Below are 21,526 nucleotides of genomic sequence, written 5' to 3' on the forward strand. Positions count from 1 at the left end.
TTTTTATTTTTTACTCACAGTCTGAAGAGCCTCTTTCCTTAGCTAAACTGAATGCCTCTTCATTCGCTCACATTTATCATTGCTGGCTGTTTTCACCATCTAAAAGGAGACTAAGTCGTTTTCCGTAAAGACAGCATCGTTTCAATAAATGTGTCTGTCCACCGTAGACCCTATGTCCGCACGTATCCACAGAAAACCACCGAAAACGCTGTAGTACAGATTCCAGGCCTTTGAGTGGCGCTGTAATGCTCCAACAGAAACACACCATAAACGGAAAAGAAGACATGATTCATGCACACACCGCGATTTAAACATAATAACATGGATCTAAAAACTTAATAGTTCTTGTGGTAGTAGAGAAGCAAAAGGTTTAGCTGTAAAAGCAACAACGCGTTAAGTAGTTTGTTGTTGTCGGAGTGAGTCCATGGAGTCTAAGGCAGAGGTGGGTCTGGGGGCGTCATCGTTTCGTAGCGTATTGAACGTAAACACGGAAAACGGAATCGGCGTTTTGAAATTTCATCACTCTGGAGCCCGTTTTCAAAAGTTATCGATAATTTGTTTCCGTGTGGACAGGGCCTTAAAAACCTACTACCCTCACTGAGCCACTCCTGTCTGCTGTTCCTGATCCGCTGATTTCCCTTGTGCCATTCTAATTTACCTGCTCTTCGACCTACAATAACAGGTAAACTGTTATGGTTTATAAGTAATTGACATATTGAGCTGTGATGGATTATTTCCAATGTGTTTTTCAGCTGATTTGAGCCATGGAGGAGGATTTTGATCGCTGGCTGACAGAAGCCACCATACTTTCTGATGTGAAAATCATAATGGGAAGAGTTCTTGTAAGATTACGGAGGCATGAACCAACGAAGTTCAAACATTTGCTGAAGTGAGTATTACTGTTCGTTTGCTGGATTGTGTTACTCCACTTCAGACATTGTGCCAGTTTCACAAAGTCCTACATTCAGTTAGAATATATTTGGTGATTAGATACCACAGTGATGTCATTGTGTTTGAGTGGGAGGGGCATCTGTGTGTAGTATATGACCTATACTTTGTGTTTGATTCAAAATTAATTAATGTCAATGTTCTTTTTTAAAAGAACTAAAATTGAGGAAATGAAGGTAGAGAAGAGGGAGCTGGTCGGTGTGTTTGGCAAAACTGGAGCAGGAAAGAGCTCTTTGATAAATGCTGTACTTGGAGAGAAGCATCTTTTACCCTCTGGGAGTATCAGTGCATGTACCTCAGTCATGATTAAAGTGGAAGCTAACATGGACAACTCAAAGTATGAGGCAGACATAGAGTTCATCACCAGAAAGGTAAAATGACTGCTTATAAGTTCATTCTAACTGAAAGTGAAAGTGACTGAGAAGTGATAATGTAGCTGTAATTGTCTTTAGGAGTGGGGTGACGAATTGTGGTCCATGGGGCAGTTTATTTGGAATGCAGATCAGAAAAAGTATGCTGCCGCCGCTGATGGTGATGATGATGATGATGATGATGAGGATGAGGATGAGTATCGTGACATTGAAGAAAAGCTGTCAGCACTGTACGGAGAAGAGTGGAAACAGAAAATACAATCCAATGAAGAGCTGATGGACGACAAATACTTCAGAGAAATCCCAGAATTTCTCCAATCCCAGACAAAGACATTGAAAGCCAAAACGGCAAGTAGAAAAGTACCGGTAGGCTAATTTATAGCTCCAAAACGCTTCTGACTTGGTAGTTTCTGATGCCTCCTGACTTACACAAAAGGGGGCAATTTATAAAGCATTTAAAATGAGCTTAAAATTAAAAAAAGTTCTTGCATTCTCTCTCATTCTGTTTATCGTAGGCCAAAGAGCTATCAGCAAAGATAGTCAAGTACACAAGAAGTGACTTGAACGAGAGACTCAAAAGAAGTAAAGCAGTAAAGAGGTGGTATTGGCCACTAGTGAAGAGTGTGACTGTCAAAGTGCCAAACAATGATCTTCTCCAACATGTCACACTTGTGGACCTTCCTGGAAATGGTGACCGCAACAAGAGCAGAGATGAGATGTGGAAAGAGGTAATATATTCGTATTTAACTGTGTTTTGGTGTGATGATCATTCATTCATTCATTCATTCATTCATAGCCAACATGTTGTTTCAGATTGTTGGAGATTGTTCTGCTGTCTGGATCGTGACTGACATCAATCGAGCAGCATCAGAAAAAGAGCCATGGGAGATCCTGAAAGGTGCCGCTAGCCTGATTAAAAATGGTGGCCAGTGTCAGTACATTCACTTTATCTGCACCAAGTCTGACTGTATTGAGGAGGAAGATGACCAGTAAGTGAGTTAATATATCAAAAGGGGATGTAAAAATAAAATGGTGGGACAACTTCCTAGGAAATCATAGGTAGATTCATATATATTTGGCAGCGTCTCAAGGTACATGACTTAAAAGTACATTCTGACTCTTATATTTCCAGTAAGAAACATTTTCTTAACACTGTATTTATTATTTTATAGTTCAGCGAGTGACATTCGTGCTGAAATACTGAAAAGAAACAGACGTGCCAACGAAGCAGTGAACGCTGAATTCACAAACCACATTAAGGTGAGTTTTAAACAGACAGAAAATCTAACTCAACAATCACATACAAGTAACTGTAATATAACTATAATCCACAGAAACACTTCAGTGATGTCGCTTTTGAAGTGTCCACAGTGAGCTGCAACGAGTTTCTTCAAGGAAAATATCTGCAACCAGAAGACACTGGTGGGTGAAGTTTCACAATTCCTAATGAATAAAGAGTAAATGTGCAGCATCACTGCACGTTTCCTTTAAAATCAGACGTTCTTTCTTTTTGCAGAAATACCCAAACTGCAGGGTTTTTTGCAAAACCTGAATGACAGACACTCTGGGATGTGTGTGGAGTATGTGTCCGGGGCATATGGGATTCTGTCTTTGATTCAAGGCGCCAGCTGCAGAGATGGAGTAAGATAAAGTCATTTAGAATAGTTGTGAAAAATTCTGAAGTCGAATCAGTTTTTTGGTGGTTCTAATCTTCTTCTGTTGTATAAGTAAAATAATGAATGTGTTCCTTTTTTATTTCAGGCCAACAAAAACACAGCAGTGTGTGCAGAGCTTGAACATAACTTGAACCTCCAGATCTGTAAAGTCAAAACCGTGATGGCAGAGACATACAAGGCTTTTCAAAAATGTCTTGATGCAGGGGTAGAAAGATCCAGACGCTCATGTGAAAAAGAACTGAAGTCCTTCTTATACCCTGTATGTACTTACAGACAAGTTCATTCAGGTTTGTGGTGGATATTCTAGTAAAATGTATTTTTTAAAAGTCAGCTGGTGGCAGTGGATTTCATGCGACACTGAAAAGTGTGATAAGGAATGGAGGCACCTTCAGACCTAAAAAGGGGGATCCTATAAACCTCAACATGAAGTTATCTTCTCACCTCACCGAGAGCATTGTTGAGGAATTCAGGAGGACCTTCCCGTAAGACTTCAGTAAAAATCTGTTAGACCATTTTTAAACAATGGAAAAAAAAATAGATTCAGGTTTAACAGTATTATAAATATTACTGTCATCTAACATTTGAATGTGTTTTAGACAAAAAACTGAAGGAAAACGTGGGCCATTCAAAGGAGTCATCAACTCATTTTCACTTGCCACAGAGAGGCTCCTTCAGAGACACAAAGATGTGGAACGACAGCTGATATTTCTCAAGTCAGAGGTACAAAGATAAAAAAAAAGCAACACCCTAAATCCATCCATCCATCCATCATCTGAACCTGCTTCGTCCTACAGTGCAGGGTCACGGGGGGCTGGAGCCTATCCCCTCTAAATATGGGGTATACCCTGGACAGGTCACCGGTCCATCACAGGGCAACATACACAGACAAACAACCATTCACACACACACATACGGACAATTGACCTAACAAGCAGGTCTTTAGAATGTGGGAGGAAGCCGGAGTACCCGGAGAAAACCCACGCAGAACAGAATCCAACCACCCTCTAAATCATTTCTTTATTTCTCTAATTTAGTTTCTGGGTAAATGAAGGGGTGCTTCATTTACCCAGAAACTAAATACCAGAATAGGTAGACTGAAAACAACAAGCTCAGGCCTGAACTGACGGAAGACTTAGAGAAAGTAGTGAATGGGAAAATATATGCATCTGCAGAAAGTAGGTGGTATATGTCTGATAATGTTTAGTAAATATAAATAGTAAATAATGTTAAGTAAATAAGTATGTTTAATAAGTATGCTTTCATATCTCCCAGGAAGAGATGATAAAAATGAAAGTGAACCGAATCATCCAGGACAGAAAGAAAATGATCTACAACAGTCTGACGGAGACAGTTGAGCAAACTATGCAAAGAGGCTATGAGAGTAAGTCATCATATGAAAACACTTGTGTTCACTATAAAATCAGATTAATGCATGCAGTTTAATTACAGCTTACTTCTGCATCAAAAATATAAAAGTGTGTGAGTGAGTGTGTAAATTTCATACAACAATTTTCTGTTATTTGATGCAGGCGCACTGGCATTTAAAGGGAAGGACACACTGAAGAAAATGCGGTGCACATTAGTAAAGCATGTATGTGATTCAAAGAACACCATGTTTGAGCTGGCCAAAAATACTATGTTGTGCAAGTTGGAAAAGATGCAGGTTGGTCCAATGTTCATGCAAAGACACAAAAATACAGTTCTGTGGAGAAGTCTTAGCAAAGTTGTAATGACCCTTCCTATGTATTTTTCGGTCTGTTTAAGATAAAAACATCTTGAACTCCTTTGGGGAGACTGCCGTGAAGTTATATTTGACCAGACTTCTTTCAGCACTTCCCAGAGTTCTTTTTGTTTTAGATCCCATGCTGCCTCTATAATATTCAGGTCTGGACTAAAAGACGGCCAGTCCATGGTTAGCAGTCAGCTTTTTTGCACTGCATGCAAAACGGAGGTGAGACAGGTCACTGTGACAGTGCACAATCAATTATTATTAAGAATCATAAAAGAAGGTCAAATCACAGCTACTTTTTGCAACATTCTCTTGTCCTGCAATTTCATCACAACAAGCATCTAAAAACACTGCAACTTTCATCGCAATCTTTAAAAAAGCTTCTGTAGCATCAGACATGTCAGGCTGCAGAAATCTCTAAACAGGCCTGCGAAATCCTGGAGGAACTGATAAATTAAAACCTCTCAGCATTCATAATTCCATCAATTCTGACCTGGCAAAAATCCAGGCCCGAACCAGTTCCGACCCTTAATCTGAAGGCCACAAGCACTCATTCTTCTATGTCCTCTTCAACTCTTCTTCCCCCAGAGTGCCATGCACCGGACCCAATCAATTCAAACTTGGATTCATCACTTCTTAACACTCTTTCTCTGATCTTCATTCAAATCTTTGTGATCTTTCATCCTGTTTCTTTTTCTGAAAACGTAGTTTCTTGGCTGCTACCCTTCCACAAAGACCATTCCTGGTCAAGCATCCAAGGACTATGGAAGGGTAAACTTCCAATCCATCCATCCATCCAGCTATAGGTGAGAGGCAGGGTACACCCTGGACAGGTCACCAGTTTATCGCAGGGCAACACACAGACAAACAACCTGGTTCACACTCACACCTATGGGCAATTTAGTGTCTGGCATCTAATCCATCTTTTCCAATATCTCAAAGAAGAGACATTATAACCTTGCTACTCAATGCCTAAGACTCCTGCACAGTACTGTATGTAGCTAATTGAGAGCCTCTGGAGACACAATTAAACAGTAAATTTGTGTGGTCTTAAGTAATTTAACTCACTGATGTTGAATTAGGAGGAAATCCTGGAGACACTGGAGAAAACCACAAGGGAATCAATTGAACTTTCCCTCAAGACAGTTGACCACTCATTACCAGGTAACAGGAACACATTGAAGTAAAATCATCATTTAGAGCATTAGGAAATTTGTATATATTTTTTTAAACATAAATCAAAAAATGTAAATTCATTGTTTCTATTAGATGTTTCAAAAGATCTTGAAGAGGTGAAGAATCACTACAATAAACTGTGCTGCAGCCCAGATGAAGAGCAGTCACTAAGTGGTAATGCTTTTTGAATCAACAAAGACCTGATCATGGACTGTTGCTCTAAATAATGTTACCATGTTTTTAATAATGAGAGTTTGTGCTCCTGTGTGATTTGGGGGACAAATGTTAAGCCCCTGAAAGACAGACTTTAAAGACATTGAATGTGATGAGATAAAAAGGACCCTGGTTTTAGGCCCACACGGTTCTTAACATTTTTAGCATGAACAGGAGCACTGTAGAATTGTGGACATTTACATACCGACATACTGTAAGTTTAAGGTGACGCTGCATGTGATGGTGAATGCAGTTTGCCTTTTTTCAGGTTTTTACAATGCACACTTACCTTTGTCTTTGAATAACGTTCTCATTTAAATAAGTAGAATTGAAATTTGCATTAGTTTTGAGGTTTGTACCTTGTACATGCTTTTGTCAGCCTTGTGACTTGTGTGTAAACACGAATTCACTTTAGACAACCAACTGCGAATATTTATTTACTTAACTGAATCAGGCAGGCCTGCCCCCTGCTCTTACTGCTCTTATTGTTTTGTATGTGCACATATGCTGGAACTGGTACACAAACATTTCATTATGCATTGTACTATACACAACTGTGCATGTGACACATAAAGTTGATTTGATTGGAAATATAATGTTATACAAATAACAGCACTGCCTCTTTTTTCTTTAATTCAAAAAGATACATTTTGACACATTTTGTATTTCAAGTGTTCGAAGAGGTGCAGCTTGACGCTATTAAAGTAAGTGTATAGTTTTACATCTTCTGCTACAGCCCTCTGTCCCTGTACTGACTTGGCAGTTTCCATTTCCAATAAGTCTGCTGTCTCTTTTCTGAGCCACTCCCATCTGCAGTAACCAAAGTCCCTTCTTGATCACATGATTCCCTTCACCCAATCACTGCTTAACTGCTCCCTGTTTCCTTACAAAACCGTCACTGTGTTTCCTGTTAGTACCAGCCCGTGTCTCCCTGCTGACTTCGTGTCTCCCTGTACACTTTCCCGGTCTTGTATCTTCAACAACAGGTAAACTGCTTAAACTTTCAATATGAATCTGCTCACCTCTTCATACCCTCCACACACTTAAACAGCAGTTGTTATGTTGAGCTGTGGTCATTGATTATTTCCTGTGTGTTTTTCAGTTTCTGTTCTTGGTCATGGATGATTTTGTTTGTAGCAAACTAACTGAATGGGGTCTGAAGGATTGGATCGACAGATTTAAAGGTAAAGATCAGCATGCATCCTTGTTAGACAGAAGATTTTATTGATCCCTGGAGGGAAATTAAGTCATTAAATAACAAGACCGTGTACAACATGTTACTAGAGTAGAAAAAAGAGGTAAAAGAACACAGCAGGAGTCTTATACAGATACTATACATTCTAACCACGGTTGGGACTAGATGTCACGATTGATGAAAGATACTTTCTATTAATCCAGCATAGAGCGTAAAGAGGAAGTCATTCTTTCTCTTGTGTGTGGTAACATTTTTTAGAAAGCTTCCTTTCTAAAAAATGTTACAACACACAAGGGAAAGAATGACTCACTTGGGTTTCTGTAACAAGTTCAACATGCACATATTCATGCAAAATTTAAATAAATATGTTTCATTACAGAACAATGCATTGACAAGGAAAGTCTTTATTGTCTTGATGACGACAAAGACATTGAAACATTGATCCCAGTGGTTGGACCGAGGTCAAAACTCAAGAAGAGGCTCCAGCAGGTAGTGTACTGATCTGTACATTTTTACATTTGAGTTCTGAAAACTCATTTAACATACAAACTGTAACAAGACACTCCTTTCAAGAGGTTATAACATCACTGACAGTAAAAGCATTAACTAGTCATGGATTTGCATCTGTTCCCTGGTCAATAGGAATAACTCAAAACACTGTAAGGGGGACACAGCCGATGGTTCTGCTGAGATAAATTAAACAGTGTTATGGGGACTGCTTTATCATTTAATGTATATTTCAGGTGGTAATATGTTCAATGAATAATTATCTGAGAAAACTGGAGCTTAGTGAGCCCAATAACTAATAAAAAATATAATACAAAAACCAGAAAGCAGCAGTCAGTGTTTGTCTGGTGCCTCTTTGAATTGAATTCTTCATTCAAGTTGAATGCTGTTACCAAGTTTGTAAAAGTCTAACCGTGGTCTCTGTCCCTTTTCCCTTTGTGTCTAAATGCATCACCTATCAACCACCAGATGAAGCTTCAGAACGAGGTTCTTCACCACCAGCTCCCGACAATCATCATGGCCAATGTTCAGTCTCTTAAGAAGAAGGTTTATAGTTTGAAATCCACATTGTGTTTACAAAATGATTACAAGGATGTTTGCATCTTGGCACTTACAGAGACGTGGCTAAAAGACAATGACACTGGCAACTGTCTTTCCATTGATGGGTTCGGAGTTCCGTTACGCACCGATCGTGATCCCACTGTTACAGGGAAAAAGCAAGGAGGCGGTGTTTGTCTTTACGTAAGGCCTGAATTGTACAACTGTACAAAGACAGAGAGTGTGTGTACTAAAGACATTGAACTGCTCACTGTATGTCTTCGGCCTGTATGCCTGCATCCTTGTGACTACCCACAGCTATTTGTCACTGTTGTTTATATACGTCCAAATGCAGTTAGAAAAAATGCAACAGAGACTCTTGAGAAAACTGTAGACAAACTACAGTCTGATTTCCCAGATGCCCCAAAGCTAATCCTGGGTGACTTCAACACCTGTGACCTCAGACACATACTGCAAGATTTCCATCAGTATGTGTCCGGACCGACTCGTCAAAATAAGACCCTTGATCTTTGTTACGGATCAATCAAAGATGCGTATAAGTCTATTGAGTTGCCTCCTGTGGGCTCATCAGATCACAGTGCTGTTCTCCTGATCCCCGTCAACCAAGAGCAACAAATCAAGACGATTGAATCTAAGGCATCTCGGCAAAAATGCTCTGAGGTTTTCAGCAACTCTGCGTAAGATGAGCTGACAAATGGTTCACTGTAAAACTAAATCTGTTTGTACTGTGTACTCTGTGTACCCTGTGTGTGTGAGTGTGTATGTATGCACACATTAATAGGTAAATGCTCCTGTGCTTGGCTACTTGAAGACCTTTGTCTGCAGGATTGGTCTGTGGGTACTCCAATGGTAGTGCAGCTTCAACCGGACTCCACTTCATGTGTTGGAGGCTGCTTGGTTTACTGGATGTTTTGTGCAGACCTCACCTTGTTTGCTGTGAAAGACTGATCAGACGTGGTCTAGTCATGGTAATATTAATAGTAGCTGGCTCGTTGATGGCCCTGTGTATCTCTGTTTGTTATATACTTATTGTATCGTATACTTATTTTATTGAACAGTTTTTTTACAGGAAAAAAATCACTATGAATAAATTTCTACTTTGCATATAAAATATTTTTAAGTGATCACAGTTGATGTTGATTATCCAGCTATCAATACCTCCTTACTGTGAGACTAAACAATAATTAACTTTATAAGAACAAACAGGAACAAAGGTCGCTCTGCCCTGTTTCTATGCATATACACACGGCCCTCCCACTACAGCGCACACACACACACACAGCGGTTGTAAGGACGTTTTGCTGCTATACCCTTGTGTCTGCTGCTTATACTGTCAGCAGACAGAATGCTCTGATTTGTGCCTGGTTCCTCTGGTTTAAATGCTCAGTTCTCCCCACGCTTGAGGTCTTTCTTGACCTTTCTTTGCAAAGAAATAAAACCTTGCTGCCTGCCGAAGTATCTATTTTATCTTCACCATCTGCAGTAACTGCAGCCCCTTTCTGATCACATGATTTCCTTCCTCCAACCACTGCCTATCTACTCTCTATTTCCTGATCAAACTCAGCCTCACTGTTTCCTGTTAGTACCAGCCCACGTCTCCCTGCTGACTTTGTGTCTCCCTGTACACTTTCCCGCTCTCGTATCTTCCAGAACAGGTAAACTGCTTAAACTTTTAATAATAATTTAATCTGCTCACCTCTTCATACTCTCCATACTCTTAAACAGCAGTTGTTATGTCGAGCTGTGTGATTGATTATTTCCTGTGTGTTTTTTCAGTTTCTGTTCTTGGTCATGGATGATTTTGTTTGTAACAAACTAACTGAATGGGGCCTGGAGGATTGGATCGACAGATTTAAAGGTAAAGATCAGAATGCATCCTTATTAGATAAAATAAGATTTATAGACTTTATTGATCCCTGGAGTCGTTACAGTAGCAGAACAAATAACCGTGCACAGTGTGTTGCTAGAATAGAAAAAGAGCTAAAAGAACACAGCAGGAGTCTTATCTTATGTGGTACTATACAGTCTGACCACTGTTGGGGCTGGATGTCACTAATAATGTAATGTAATATTGATGAAAGCTTACTTTTATTAATCCAGCATAGTCCGTAAGGAGGAAGTCATTCTTCCCCTTGTGACTTATGTCGTAACATCATTTTAAACAAACTGAATGGGGTCTGGAGGATTTGATTGACAGATTTAAAGGTAAAGTATCACCATGCATCCTTGTCAGCACTGATTTTATGATGTAACCTCCTGTGATGCTGCATAGAGCACAAACAGGACATGTTTCCTTGCTGTGTGGCTTATGTTGTAACATCATTATTTAGAATATATATGTCGAACAGTGCAGTATTTTCACCTACTTTATTGCACAATAAGTCAGTATTGTTACTTTCAGAATTATATCTTAACTTTAACAGGACCCAGAGCAGAGAAATGTGTTTTGTGCAGCATGTTGTGAAACATGAAGAAAACATAGTGATAACAGTTGTCTCTGGTTCCTGCATACATATATTCCTGCAAGGTTTAACAAAATATTTTTTATTTTAGAACAAGACATCGACGAGGAAAGTCTTTATTGTCTCGATAGTGAAGAAATTGAGAAGTTGATCTCAAAAGTGGGACCAAGGTCAAAATTCAAGAAGAACCTCAAGCTGTTACAGGTACTGTTCTGAGATCTCTTCTTACACATGTTATTATAAGAGATGTATCTGCAAAGATCATAATATGTCATTGGCATGAAAAGCATTTACTAGAATGAACTTCATAGATTGTATTTATTTTCTTGTCATTAGAAAAAACAAAACGCTGATAAAGCTGATGAAGAATCAGAGGATTTGGCTCAGGTGAGTAAGATACTGAAATTTGCACATGGACAGTGAACCTTTGGTCTTTACAGTTTAGTAATATAATTTTGTGATGTTCATTCTTAGGTGCAGCCATCCACAAGTGATACAGGTTAGTTGAACACGTCTAATACTAATCTGTGTTTGGCCTTTAAAACTATGTTGAGAGTGTGTTTTAATATTAAGGTGAGAGTGCAACAAACCATCTCACTTTTGTTTTTAATAAGCAAAGAGAAAGCTGTCACTTCAAGCTGGGCCACCAGCTGGTAAACGACAATGTGACACCAGCCCAGGATCAAACTCAGGTATTCATGTTTCTAAAAAATATGAGTTGTTGTTATGACTGTGGGACATATTGGATGTGTGTTTTGGAAAAATGTGTTTTTCCTTGTCTCTTGCCGTAGTAGACCAATAATTGTTTGGCAAACAATAAAACAAACACGAACGGGCCATGCTACATTCGTTAAAGGCTGTTCCATACTCCATGAGAACAAAGAGCTTTCTTCAAGAACAAGAAAAAAGTTCGTTTCACCAGAGACTTTTTACACTTCACGAAAAGCGTGTGTGCAGAACTCTATAAAGTGCTGATTGTCATTGTACTTCTTTGACTCAAGTCTGTGTAGGTTGTCTTCTGCACACCTGAAGAATCTCATGTGTTTCTCCACATTCGCCATGCCACCTAAATTCCAACCAATCACACAGTTGTTCACGCACACCACCGAGAAAACTTCTCCGACTTGGACCTTATTCGTTTGGACTCGTTCGTTTACAGGTCTAATTCAGTGCATGAACTTTATTAATTTGTATTTTTCAAGATACCATCGTACTATCTGATGTAAAAAGCATCATGGGACGTGTCCGTGCAAAACTGCAGACTCATCATCCAACAAAGCTCAATGATTTCCTGAAGTGAGTATTAATGTATGTTTATCCTGTAAGCCTGGGTCAAATCCTGACTTAGTACCTGTTGAAGTAAGAATTTTTCAGAGAGCATGATAATCAGACACCAAAGTGATGTCATTGTGTTTGAGTGGGAGGAGGTGTGTTTGAGCTAATCTATGACCTGCAGGATGTTTACTGACAGATGTTTGACATTGATCAATATTGCATCAATTAACCTGCATTTAAACTCCTTGTCAACAGAAATAAAATCAGGAAATTGGAGACAGACAAGAGGGAGCTGGTCGGTGTGTTTGGTAAAACTGGAGCAGGAAAGAGCTATTTGATAAATGCTGTACTTGGAGTGGAGGATCTTTTACCATCTGGAAGTATCAGTGCATGTACCTCAGTCATGATTAAAGTGGAAGCTAATGTGCAGAACTCAAAGTATGTGGCAGAGATCGAGTTCATCACAGTAGAGGTACAATGAGCGCCTAATGTTTGTTCTGAAGTAAAGCTAACAAATGAGTTGCAGTGTAGCCGTAATTGTCTTTGATTGCCTTGTCAGGAGTGGAAAAATGAATTGTGGTCCATGGGCCTGTTTCTACGGAATACAGACCAGGAGAACGATGAAGATGGTGGTGACGATGATGATTATGATGATGATGAGTGTCACGACATTGAAGAAAAGCTGTCAGCACTGTACGGAGAAGAGTGGAAACAGAAAATACAATCCAATGACGAGCTGATGGACCCCAGATATTTCAGAGAAATTCCAGAATTTCTCCTTTCACAGATGAAGACATTGACATGTGAAACGGTAAGAATAAAAAATTCAGAATTCCACATCTTTGCAGTTGGTAGAGTTGGTAGTTTTAAGACCTCCTAGCAAAGATGTTTATTTCCGTTTTGAATGTAGACATTTTAACATGGAAGTAGGTGAAGATTCAGTCACTTTTGAAGCCTGCCTCAAGTGGTCATTTGAGGAACTTAGCTCTTTTGGCACTCTAATTTTCAGCCCCAATATTTAACACTTGATTTTTAAACTACAGTGCATCCGGAAAATATTCAGTGCTTCACTTTTTCCACATTTTGTCATGTTACAGCCTTATTCCAAATTGTATTAAATGAATCTCTTACCTCAAAATTCTACACACAATACCCCATTATGACAATGTGGAAAAAGTCTTTTTTACATTTTTTTTGAATTTATTAAAAATAGAAAACTAGGAAATCACACTTACATAAGTATTCACAGCCTTTGCAATGAAGCTGAAATTGAGCTCAGTTGCATTCTTTTTTCCACTGATCATCCTTGAGATGTTTCTACAGCTTAATTGGAGTCCACCTGTGGTAAATTAAGTTGATGGGACATGATTTGGAAAGGCACACACCTGTCTATATAAGGTCCCACAGTCGACCGTGCATGTCAGAGCACAAGCACCAAGCATGAAGTCAAAGGAACTGTCTGTAGTCCTCTGAGACAGGATTGTCTTGAGGCACAAATCTGGAGAAGGATACAGAAACTTTCTGGTGCTTGAAGGTCCCAATGAGCACAGTGGCCTCCATTATTCATAAATGGAAGACGTTTGAGTGAAGGAAAGGAAATGAAGGAAACTTCGAAGGAAATGAGTTTCCTTCGAAGGGTGGCTGGGCGCTCCCTTAGAGATAGGGTGAGAAGCTCAGTCACCCGAGAGGAGCTCGGAGTAGAGCCGCTGCTCCTCCACATCAAGAGGAGCCAGCTGATCTGGTTCGGATGCCTCCTGGACGCCTCCCTGGGGAGGTGTTCCGGGCATGTCCCACTGGGAGGAGGCGGTGGTGAGACTATGTCTCTCGGCTGGCCTGGGAACGCCTCGGGATTCCCCCAGAGGAGCTGGAGGAAGTGTCTGGTGAGAGGGAAGTCTGGGTGTCCCTGCTTAGACTGCTGCCCCTGCGACCCGGCCCCGGATAAGCGGTGGATGGATGGATGGATGGATGGGCTGTAAAATGACAAAGTGTGGAAAAAGTAAAGCGCTGTGAATACTTTGTGGATGCACTGTATATTATGAAGACCAGTTATTATTTTGATTATTTATTATGTAGTCAATATTCACTAAATATGTCTGACAAAAACAGTACATGAAAACTAAGCTAAGAATGAGGTGGCTGAATGGATCCGTGGTACAATATCACATTTACTCATATCCTACTTTGGTCACAATGCTGGATGTCTGAGAATGAGGATATTATTGTATACTTTATTGCTGCTTTAACACTGCATATAATGCAATTTACAAAACATTTAAAATGAGCATCAAATAAAAACCTTCTGTTCTCGTTGTTTATCGTAGGCCAAAGAGCTATCAGCAAGATTTGTCAAATACACAAGAAGTGAGTCAAAACGGGGAGAAGGAAGAGAAGAAAGCAGGAGGTGGTATTGGCCACTAGTGAAGAGTGTGACTGTCAAAGTGCCAAAGAAAGGTATTCTCCAACATGTCACACTTGTGGACCTTCCTGGAAATGGTGACCGCAACAAAAGCAGAGATGAGATGTGGAAAGAGGTAATATATTGTTATTTTCACTGTTTTGGTGTGATGATCATTCATTCATTCATTCATTCATTCATTCATTCATAGCCAACATGCTGTTTCAGATTGTTGGAGATTGTTCTGCTGTCTGGATTGTGACTGACATCAATCGAGCAGCATCAGAAAAAGAGCCATGGGAGATCCTGAAAGGTGCTGCTAGCCTGATTGGAAATGGTGGACAGTGTCAGTACATTCACTTTATCTGCACCAAGTCTGACTGTATTGGCAAGGCCGATGACGAGTGAGTTAAGACTGTATAAAAAAACTGTATAAAAATTAAAGGTCTGCTTTCATGTTCATTTGTGATGGGAAACTTTCCCACTAAATCAAAGGTGAGGTGCCTTTGAATGTAATTGGCTGTGTCTAGAACTGGGTACAGAGTTTAAAAGACATGAAGACTTTGATGAGGTTTGTTGCTGAAACTGTTCTGGACTTTCAGGTTTCACTGTTTCATACACTGTATTTATCTTTTCTAAAAGTATACTGGAAGGAAACAGACATGCCAAAGGAGCAGTGAACACAGAATTCAGAAAGCAAAAGCACATTAAGGTGAGTTTTATTGAGACAAAAATCAAATTTAAACACTGTTTATAATTAACTGTAATACTATAACTTTTTTCTCTAAGAAACACTTCAGTGATGACACTTTTAAAGTGTTCACAGTGAGCTCTAAAGAGTTTCTTCATCCGAATCGTCTAAAACTAGAAGACACTGGTGGGTGATTTTCAGCCATTCTTAGTGGATAAATGTGCAACTTGAACCAGTTTAATTCAGTCAGACCTGACTCTGTAGTAATGAACTGCTCTGTTTTGCAGAAATACCTGAACTGCAGAAGTTTTTGCAAACTCTGAATGACAGTCACTCTGAGACAGTGAACTATGTGTCCGGAGCACATGGGATTCTGTCTTTGATTCAAGGGGCCAGATGCAGAGATGTGGTAAGTTCTGTAAAGCCTGAGGAACTGAATGACTCAGAGACGACATCATAAAGGCTGAATAGAAGTCCACAACTTAAAAATCTCAGGGCAAACTCCAGAACCATGTGACAGTACACACTGGGGCAATGCAAAAGGTCAAAAGGTCAGACACAAGAGCGCAGTCCAAGTATACAACCAGGGATCAGCCAACCAAAAACACAAAGCAGGTGAAACTGAATAAGACTGAAAAGCTAACAACACTTGGTAACACAAACCCTAAACAAAAGATCAGTAATAAAATACACATGTTGACAAAAGTGTTGGTACTCCTCTTTTAAGGAAAGAAAAACCCACAATGGTCACAAAAATAACTTGAAACTGAAAAAAGTAATAATAAATAAAATGTACTGAAAATTAACCAATGTAAATCAGACATTGCTTTTGAATTGTTCTTCAACATAATCGTTTAAAAAACAAACTACTGAAACAGGCCTGGACAAAAATGATGGTACCCGAGAGAAGATTGAAAATAATTTGACCATAGGGACATGTTAAACTAAGGTGTGTCCTCTAATTAGTATCACAGGTGTCTTCAAACTTGTAATCAGTCAGTCTGCCTATTTAAAGGGTGACAAGTAGTCACTGTGCTGTTTGGTGACATAGTGTGTACCACACTGAACATGGACCACAGAAAGCGAAGAAGAGAGTTGTCTCAGGAGATAAGAAAGAAAATCATAGACAAGCATGTTAAAGGTAAAGGCTATAAGAGCATCTCCAAGCAGCTTGATGTTCCTTTGACTACAGTTGCACATATTATTCAGAAGTTTAAGGTCCATTGGACTGTAGCCAACCTCCCTGGACGTGGCCGAAAGAGGAAAATCGATGACAAATTGAAGAGACGAATAATTCAAATGGTAACTAAAGAGCCCAGAACAGCTTCCAAAGACAGCAATGTCTGATTTACATTGGTTAAATTTTAGTAAATTTTTACCTATTATTACTTTTGTCAGTTTCAAGTTATTTTTGTGACTATTGTGGGTTTTTCTTTCCTTAAAAGAGGGGTACCAACAATTTCGTCCAATAAAATGTATTATGTGTTCAAGAAGCTGACCACTGTGGACAGACTGACTGTATATTCTGAGGAGTCGGTAGTCAGATCAGAAAGAGTTAATCCTGCTCTGTAGTTAGCTATAAATAATGGATGTGTTCCTTTTTATTCCAGGCCAACAGAAACACAGAAGTGTGTGCAGAGCTTGAAAATAACATGAAACATCGACTCAAGGAAGTTGCAAAAGAGATTGAAGAGACTTACAAGGCTTTTAAAAAATGTCTTGATGAGGGGGTTGAAAAGTCCAGAAGTTCATGTGAAGATGATCTGAATTCCTTCTTAAATCCTGTAAGTATGTATAGAAGTGTGTATGGGTCATCCCGTGTGAAATCATCCAGTTGACCGGATGACCCCCTCACCCCCAAATGTTTTTCAAAAAAAATAACCAAATCACTAATGTACATCTGTCAACATTATGGTGAAATCCAGAGTTTTAGGTCTGTAAGTGTAACCATTTGCAAAATGCAGCCATTTGAAATGTTATTTATTTTTCTTAATTTTCCTCTGTTGCGTGTAGGAATCTGGTATGTATATATAAACATATAAACGTCCATCCATTGTCTGGACCTGCTTCAACCTGCAGTGCAGGGTCACAGGGGCTGGAGCCTATCCCAGCTGTATATATAAACATACAGTGGGGAAAAAAAGTATTTAGTCAGCCACCAATTGTGCAAGTTCTCCCACTTAAAAAGATGAGAGAGGCCTGTAATTTTCATCATATGTATACCTGAACTATGAGAGACAAAATAAGAAAAGAAAATGTAAAAAATCACATTGTAGGATTTTTAATGAATTAATTGGTAAATTCCTCAGTAAAAGAAGTATTTGGTCACCTACAAACAAGCAAGATTTCTGGCTCTCACAGACCTGTAACTTTTTCTTTAAGAGGCTCCTCTGTCCTCCACTCGTTACCTGTATTAATGGCATCTGTTTGGAGTCGTTATCAGTATAAAAGACACCTGTCCACAACCTCAAACAGTCACACTCCAAACTCCACTATGGCCAAGACCAAAGAGCTGTCAAAGGACACCAGAAACAAAATTGTAGACCTGCACCAGGCTGGGAAGACTGAATCTGCAATAGGTAAGCAGCTTGGTGTGAAGAAATCAACTGTGGGAGCAATTATTAGAAAATGGAAGACATACAAGACCACTGATAATCTCCCTCGATCTGGGGCTCCACGCAAGATCTCACCCCGTGGGGTCAAAATGATCACCAGAACTGTGAGCAAAAATCCCAGAACCACACGGGGGGACCTAGTGAATGACCTCCGGAGAGCTGGGACCAAAGTAACAAAAGCTACCATCAGTAACACACTCTGCGCCGCCAGGGACTCAAATCCTGCAGTGCCAGACGTGTCCCCCTGCTTAAACCTGTACATATCCAGGCCCGTTTGAAGTTTGCTAGAGAGCATTTGGATGATCCAGAAGAGGATTGGGAGAATGTCATATGGTCAGATGAAACCAAAATAGAACTTTTTGGTAAAAACTCAACTTGTCGTGTTTGGAGGAGAAAGAATGCTGAGTTGCATCCGAAGAACACCATACCTACTGTGAAGCATGGGGGTGGAAACATCATGCTTTGGGGCTGTTTTTCTGCAAAGGGACCTGGACGACTGATCCGTGTAAATGAAAGAATGAATGGGGCCATGTATCGTGAGATTTTGAGTGAAAACCTCCTTCCATCAGCAAGGGCATTGAAGATGAAACGTGGCTGGGTCTTTCAACATGACAATGATCCCAAACACACCGCCCGGGCAACAAAGGAGTGGCTTCGTAAGAAGCATTTCAAGGTCCTGGAGTGGCCTAGCCAGTCTCCAGATCTCAACCCCATAGAAAATCTTTGGAGGGAGTTGAAAGTCCGTGTTACCCAGCGTCAGCCCCAAAACATTACTGCTCTAGAGGAGATCTGCATGGAGGAATGGGCCAAAATACCAGCAAAAGTGTGTGAAAACCTTGTGAAGACTTACAGAAAACGTTTGACCTCTGTCATTGCCAACAAAGGGTATATAACAAAGTATTGAGATGACATTTTGTTATTGACCAAATACTTATTTTCCACCATAATTTGCAAATAAATTCTTTAAAAATCCTACAATGTGATTTTCTGGATTTTTGTTTCTCATTTTGTCTCTCATAGTTGAGGTATACCTGTGATGAAAATTACAGGGCTCTCTCATCTTTTTAAATAGGAGAACTTGCACAATTGGTGGCTGACTAAATACTTTTTTTCCCCACTGTATATATAGATATCAGATTTATTGTAGATATTTTTGTAAAATCTTTTTTTTTGTTTCTCAGAGGAAGAAGGCCCGTAGCCGTGGATTTCACAGCACACTGAAGTGTGTAGTTAAGAATCGAGGCACCCACAAAAAAAAGGCTTCCATCGACCTCAACATGAAGTTATCTTCTTACCTGACTGACAGCATTGATGAGAAATTCAGGAAGACCTTCCCGTGAGTCTTACTGAGCACATTAAACCATTTTCTGAGAATGGAGAATGGATGCATTTACATTTTGCAATAGTATTTGTAGACTGCAAGCCTTCTGAGATCTCAACTTGTTTCAGACAACAAACCAAAGGACAGTGTGGACCATTCAAGGGGGTCATCAATTCATTTTCACTTGGCACAGAGGGGCTCATTGAGAAATACAAGGATGTGGAACTGCAGCTGATATTTCTCAAGACAGAGGTAAAAGACGAGACTATGAACAACCTATGAACTGGTTGATTAGAAGCATTTCTTTCACAGATTAAAAAATATCTGCATCTCCACCCTGCAGGGAGCTCTTGTATATCTTATAATGAAAAAAAAACGTTTTTCATCTCCCAGGAAGACAAGATGAAGACAGACCTGAACCAAATGATCCGGGACAAAAAGAAATTGATCTACAGGAGCCTGACTGAGACAATTCAGACAAACATGCAGACGAGTTATGAGAGTGAGTCTGTCCTGAAACACAACCTGTCAATATAATCCAGTGATACAAAATTTAAATTGTTGTGGTCATCATTTTGTTTTTGTTGTAGAAGCAGCAACATTTTCTGGACCTGGCATACTGGACAACATGCGTTTCACATTGAAGAAGCATGTTCATGATTCAAAGGACACCATGTTTAAGCAGGCTGGAGAGACCATGTTGAAGAAGTTGAAGGACTTGCAGGTTGGTCCAATGTTCATGTGAAAACAGAAAAAAGTTCAATTATTTATGTTTTTATTTCTAGTTTCTTCAATTAATTTGTGTGATTCACTCAACACAATATCTGACTGAAGATCTCCATGTTAAATTAGAAGGAAATCCTGGAGACACTGAAGAAAACCATGATGGAATCAATTGAACTCTCCCTCAAGACAAATGACCACTCAATCCCAGGTGACAGGAACACATCATAATAAAATCATTGTTTTAGGACATTAGGAAGTGCAACTGTAAATATCATTGAAATAAATCAATGAACATTGTTTTTATTTGTGGAGGTTGTAATCTTTGTGTTTTTACATTAGATGTTTCAGCCGAGCTGGTGGAGGTGAAGGGATACTACAGTGAACTGTGCAGCAGCCAGGATGAAGAGGAGTCACTAACTGGGTAATCCTCTTGTCAACCAGCAAGGACTTGATCATGAACTGTTCTTAATCATTCGAACAATATTTTAATAATAACAGTTTGTGTTCCAGTGTGGTTTGGGGGACGAATGCTCTGTAATGTATAATGTGACTGCCATCAGTGTCCATTGTAATCATGCTGTCCTCTCTGGACACAGCACAGGCGTGGACACTGGCTAAAGTGAGGGACACAAGGCCACTGAAGATTTAATGTAGCCTGTTCTGTTTGTTTCATATGTGTTTTTGATCAAGGTTTGAATTTCATCCTGATAAATTTCAGATTTTATCGCAGGACATTTGGGCTTTTTACTGAAAGTTTCATTTAAATGTGGATGTTGAGTATAGTGAATACTGTAAGTTTGGTGTGACATGAAAGTGTCAAAGTGCTTTTTTCATATTCTTGTGTATCAGTAGTTTGTGTTCTGGATAAAGAGGATTTAAGTCCCGACTTTTGTACTTTGCATGTAATGGAAACCCTTTGAGTCCTTGAACCAGGGACCTTTTATATAGTGGTAAAAGAATTTCCAATATCACAATGTAACCTTTGATTAACCATAAACTGAAATATTGTACAAACAACACTGCCTCTTTCCCATTTTTAAATGATGAATTTGTAGTGCATCTTCTGATGTTGACTTCCACTGCAGCTGAATACAAACAAGTCTCATCTCATTTCCAGAGACAAGATAAAAGCACAACCGTCACCTAACCCTAGACAAAAGCTCACTCCTCCCTCCCTTCAGAACAAAACGCCCACAATTTATGTGCTCAGACTGTTCAGGTGCTCAGGTGATCACATTCAACTGGAAATGAAACATGTCTAATCCAGAACTGCTGGTATTTCAAGGAAAAGGTCAAAGTTGGTCAGATTTTGAGTTGTGCTTTGCTGCCACAGCTCGTCAAACATGATCAAAGACACAAGTGATCAAAAACACAAATGGCCTTCACGTAATGCGGCCTATATGATATTAATGTGGGACTACATGCTCAGCTTTCTGTGACTGCTGTCTGTTAAATAGAGGAGCTGGTTGAAGCAGATTTACCTACAAACAAAATGGAAACGGGTAAAAGAATGTTATAACCATATATATAACCAGACAGAGGAGCAATGCTCACTCTGAGCACAGTTAGCTGACTGGAGGAAAAAAAAACTAGCAAAATTAAGTCCAGTTAATGTGGTTTAATCTAAGAGACAAACAGTTCAACGCCTTCCCCTGGTGGAGTGTGGAA

The 21,526-nt window shown here is 39.6% G+C and overlaps 2 protein-coding genes across 5 annotated transcripts; both read left to right on the plus strand.

Moving 5' to 3' along the window:
- Positions 1 to 264: 264 nt before the first annotated feature.
- On the plus strand, positions 265 to 9,497 carry LOC114440152 (nuclear GTPase SLIP-GC-like). Of its 4 annotated transcripts, none has more exons than XM_028412447.1 (20): positions 265 to 682; positions 753 to 889; positions 1,103 to 1,319; positions 1,401 to 1,685; positions 1,835 to 2,047; positions 2,133 to 2,308; positions 2,492 to 2,579; positions 2,654 to 2,741; positions 2,836 to 2,960; positions 3,081 to 3,254; positions 3,323 to 3,477; positions 3,592 to 3,715; positions 4,268 to 4,376; positions 4,525 to 4,658; positions 5,807 to 5,888; positions 5,994 to 6,074; positions 6,786 to 7,099; positions 7,216 to 7,297; positions 7,688 to 7,797; positions 8,284 to 9,497. In XM_028412447.1, the coding sequence occupies exons 2-17, from the start codon at positions 765 to 767 to the stop codon at positions 6,827 to 6,829; spliced, it is 2,220 nt and encodes a 739-aa protein (XP_028268248.1). In that variant the 5' UTR covers positions 265 to 682; positions 753 to 764; the 3' UTR covers positions 6,830 to 7,099; positions 7,216 to 7,297; positions 7,688 to 7,797; positions 8,284 to 9,497. The 4 variants fall into 4 exon arrangements, with proteins under 4 accessions (XP_028268248.1, XP_028268249.1, XP_028268252.1 ...); XM_028412448.1 differs by having other exon boundaries at positions 1,401 to 1,667; XM_028412451.1 differs by lacking the exons at positions 7,216 to 7,297; positions 7,688 to 7,797; positions 8,284 to 9,497 and having other exon boundaries at positions 6,757 to 6,801.
- A 431-nt stretch (positions 9,498 to 9,928) lies between these two features.
- LOC114440149 (nuclear GTPase SLIP-GC-like) lies at positions 9,929 to 20,875 on the plus strand. Its single transcript, XM_028412444.1, has 21 exons — positions 9,929 to 10,028; positions 10,150 to 10,231; positions 10,927 to 11,039; positions 11,172 to 11,222; positions 11,310 to 11,334; positions 11,450 to 11,527; positions 12,038 to 12,131; positions 12,366 to 12,582; positions 12,670 to 12,921; positions 14,432 to 14,641; positions 14,734 to 14,909; positions 15,148 to 15,217; positions 15,295 to 15,382; positions 15,484 to 15,605; positions 16,807 to 16,980; positions 18,993 to 19,147; positions 19,261 to 19,384; positions 19,526 to 19,634; positions 19,723 to 19,856; positions 19,985 to 20,066; positions 20,198 to 20,875. The coding sequence occupies exons 2-21, from the start codon at positions 10,165 to 10,167 to the stop codon at positions 20,281 to 20,283; spliced, it is 2,427 nt and encodes an 808-aa protein (XP_028268245.1). The 5' UTR covers positions 9,929 to 10,028; positions 10,150 to 10,164; the 3' UTR covers positions 20,284 to 20,875.
- Positions 20,876 to 21,526: the final 651 nt, after the last annotated feature.

The sequence above is a fragment of the Parambassis ranga genome, chromosome 8 (assembly GCF_900634625.1).
Source record: "Parambassis ranga chromosome 8, fParRan2.1, whole genome shotgun sequence".
NCBI classification, from domain to species: Eukaryota; Metazoa; Chordata; class Actinopteri; family Ambassidae; genus Parambassis; species Parambassis ranga.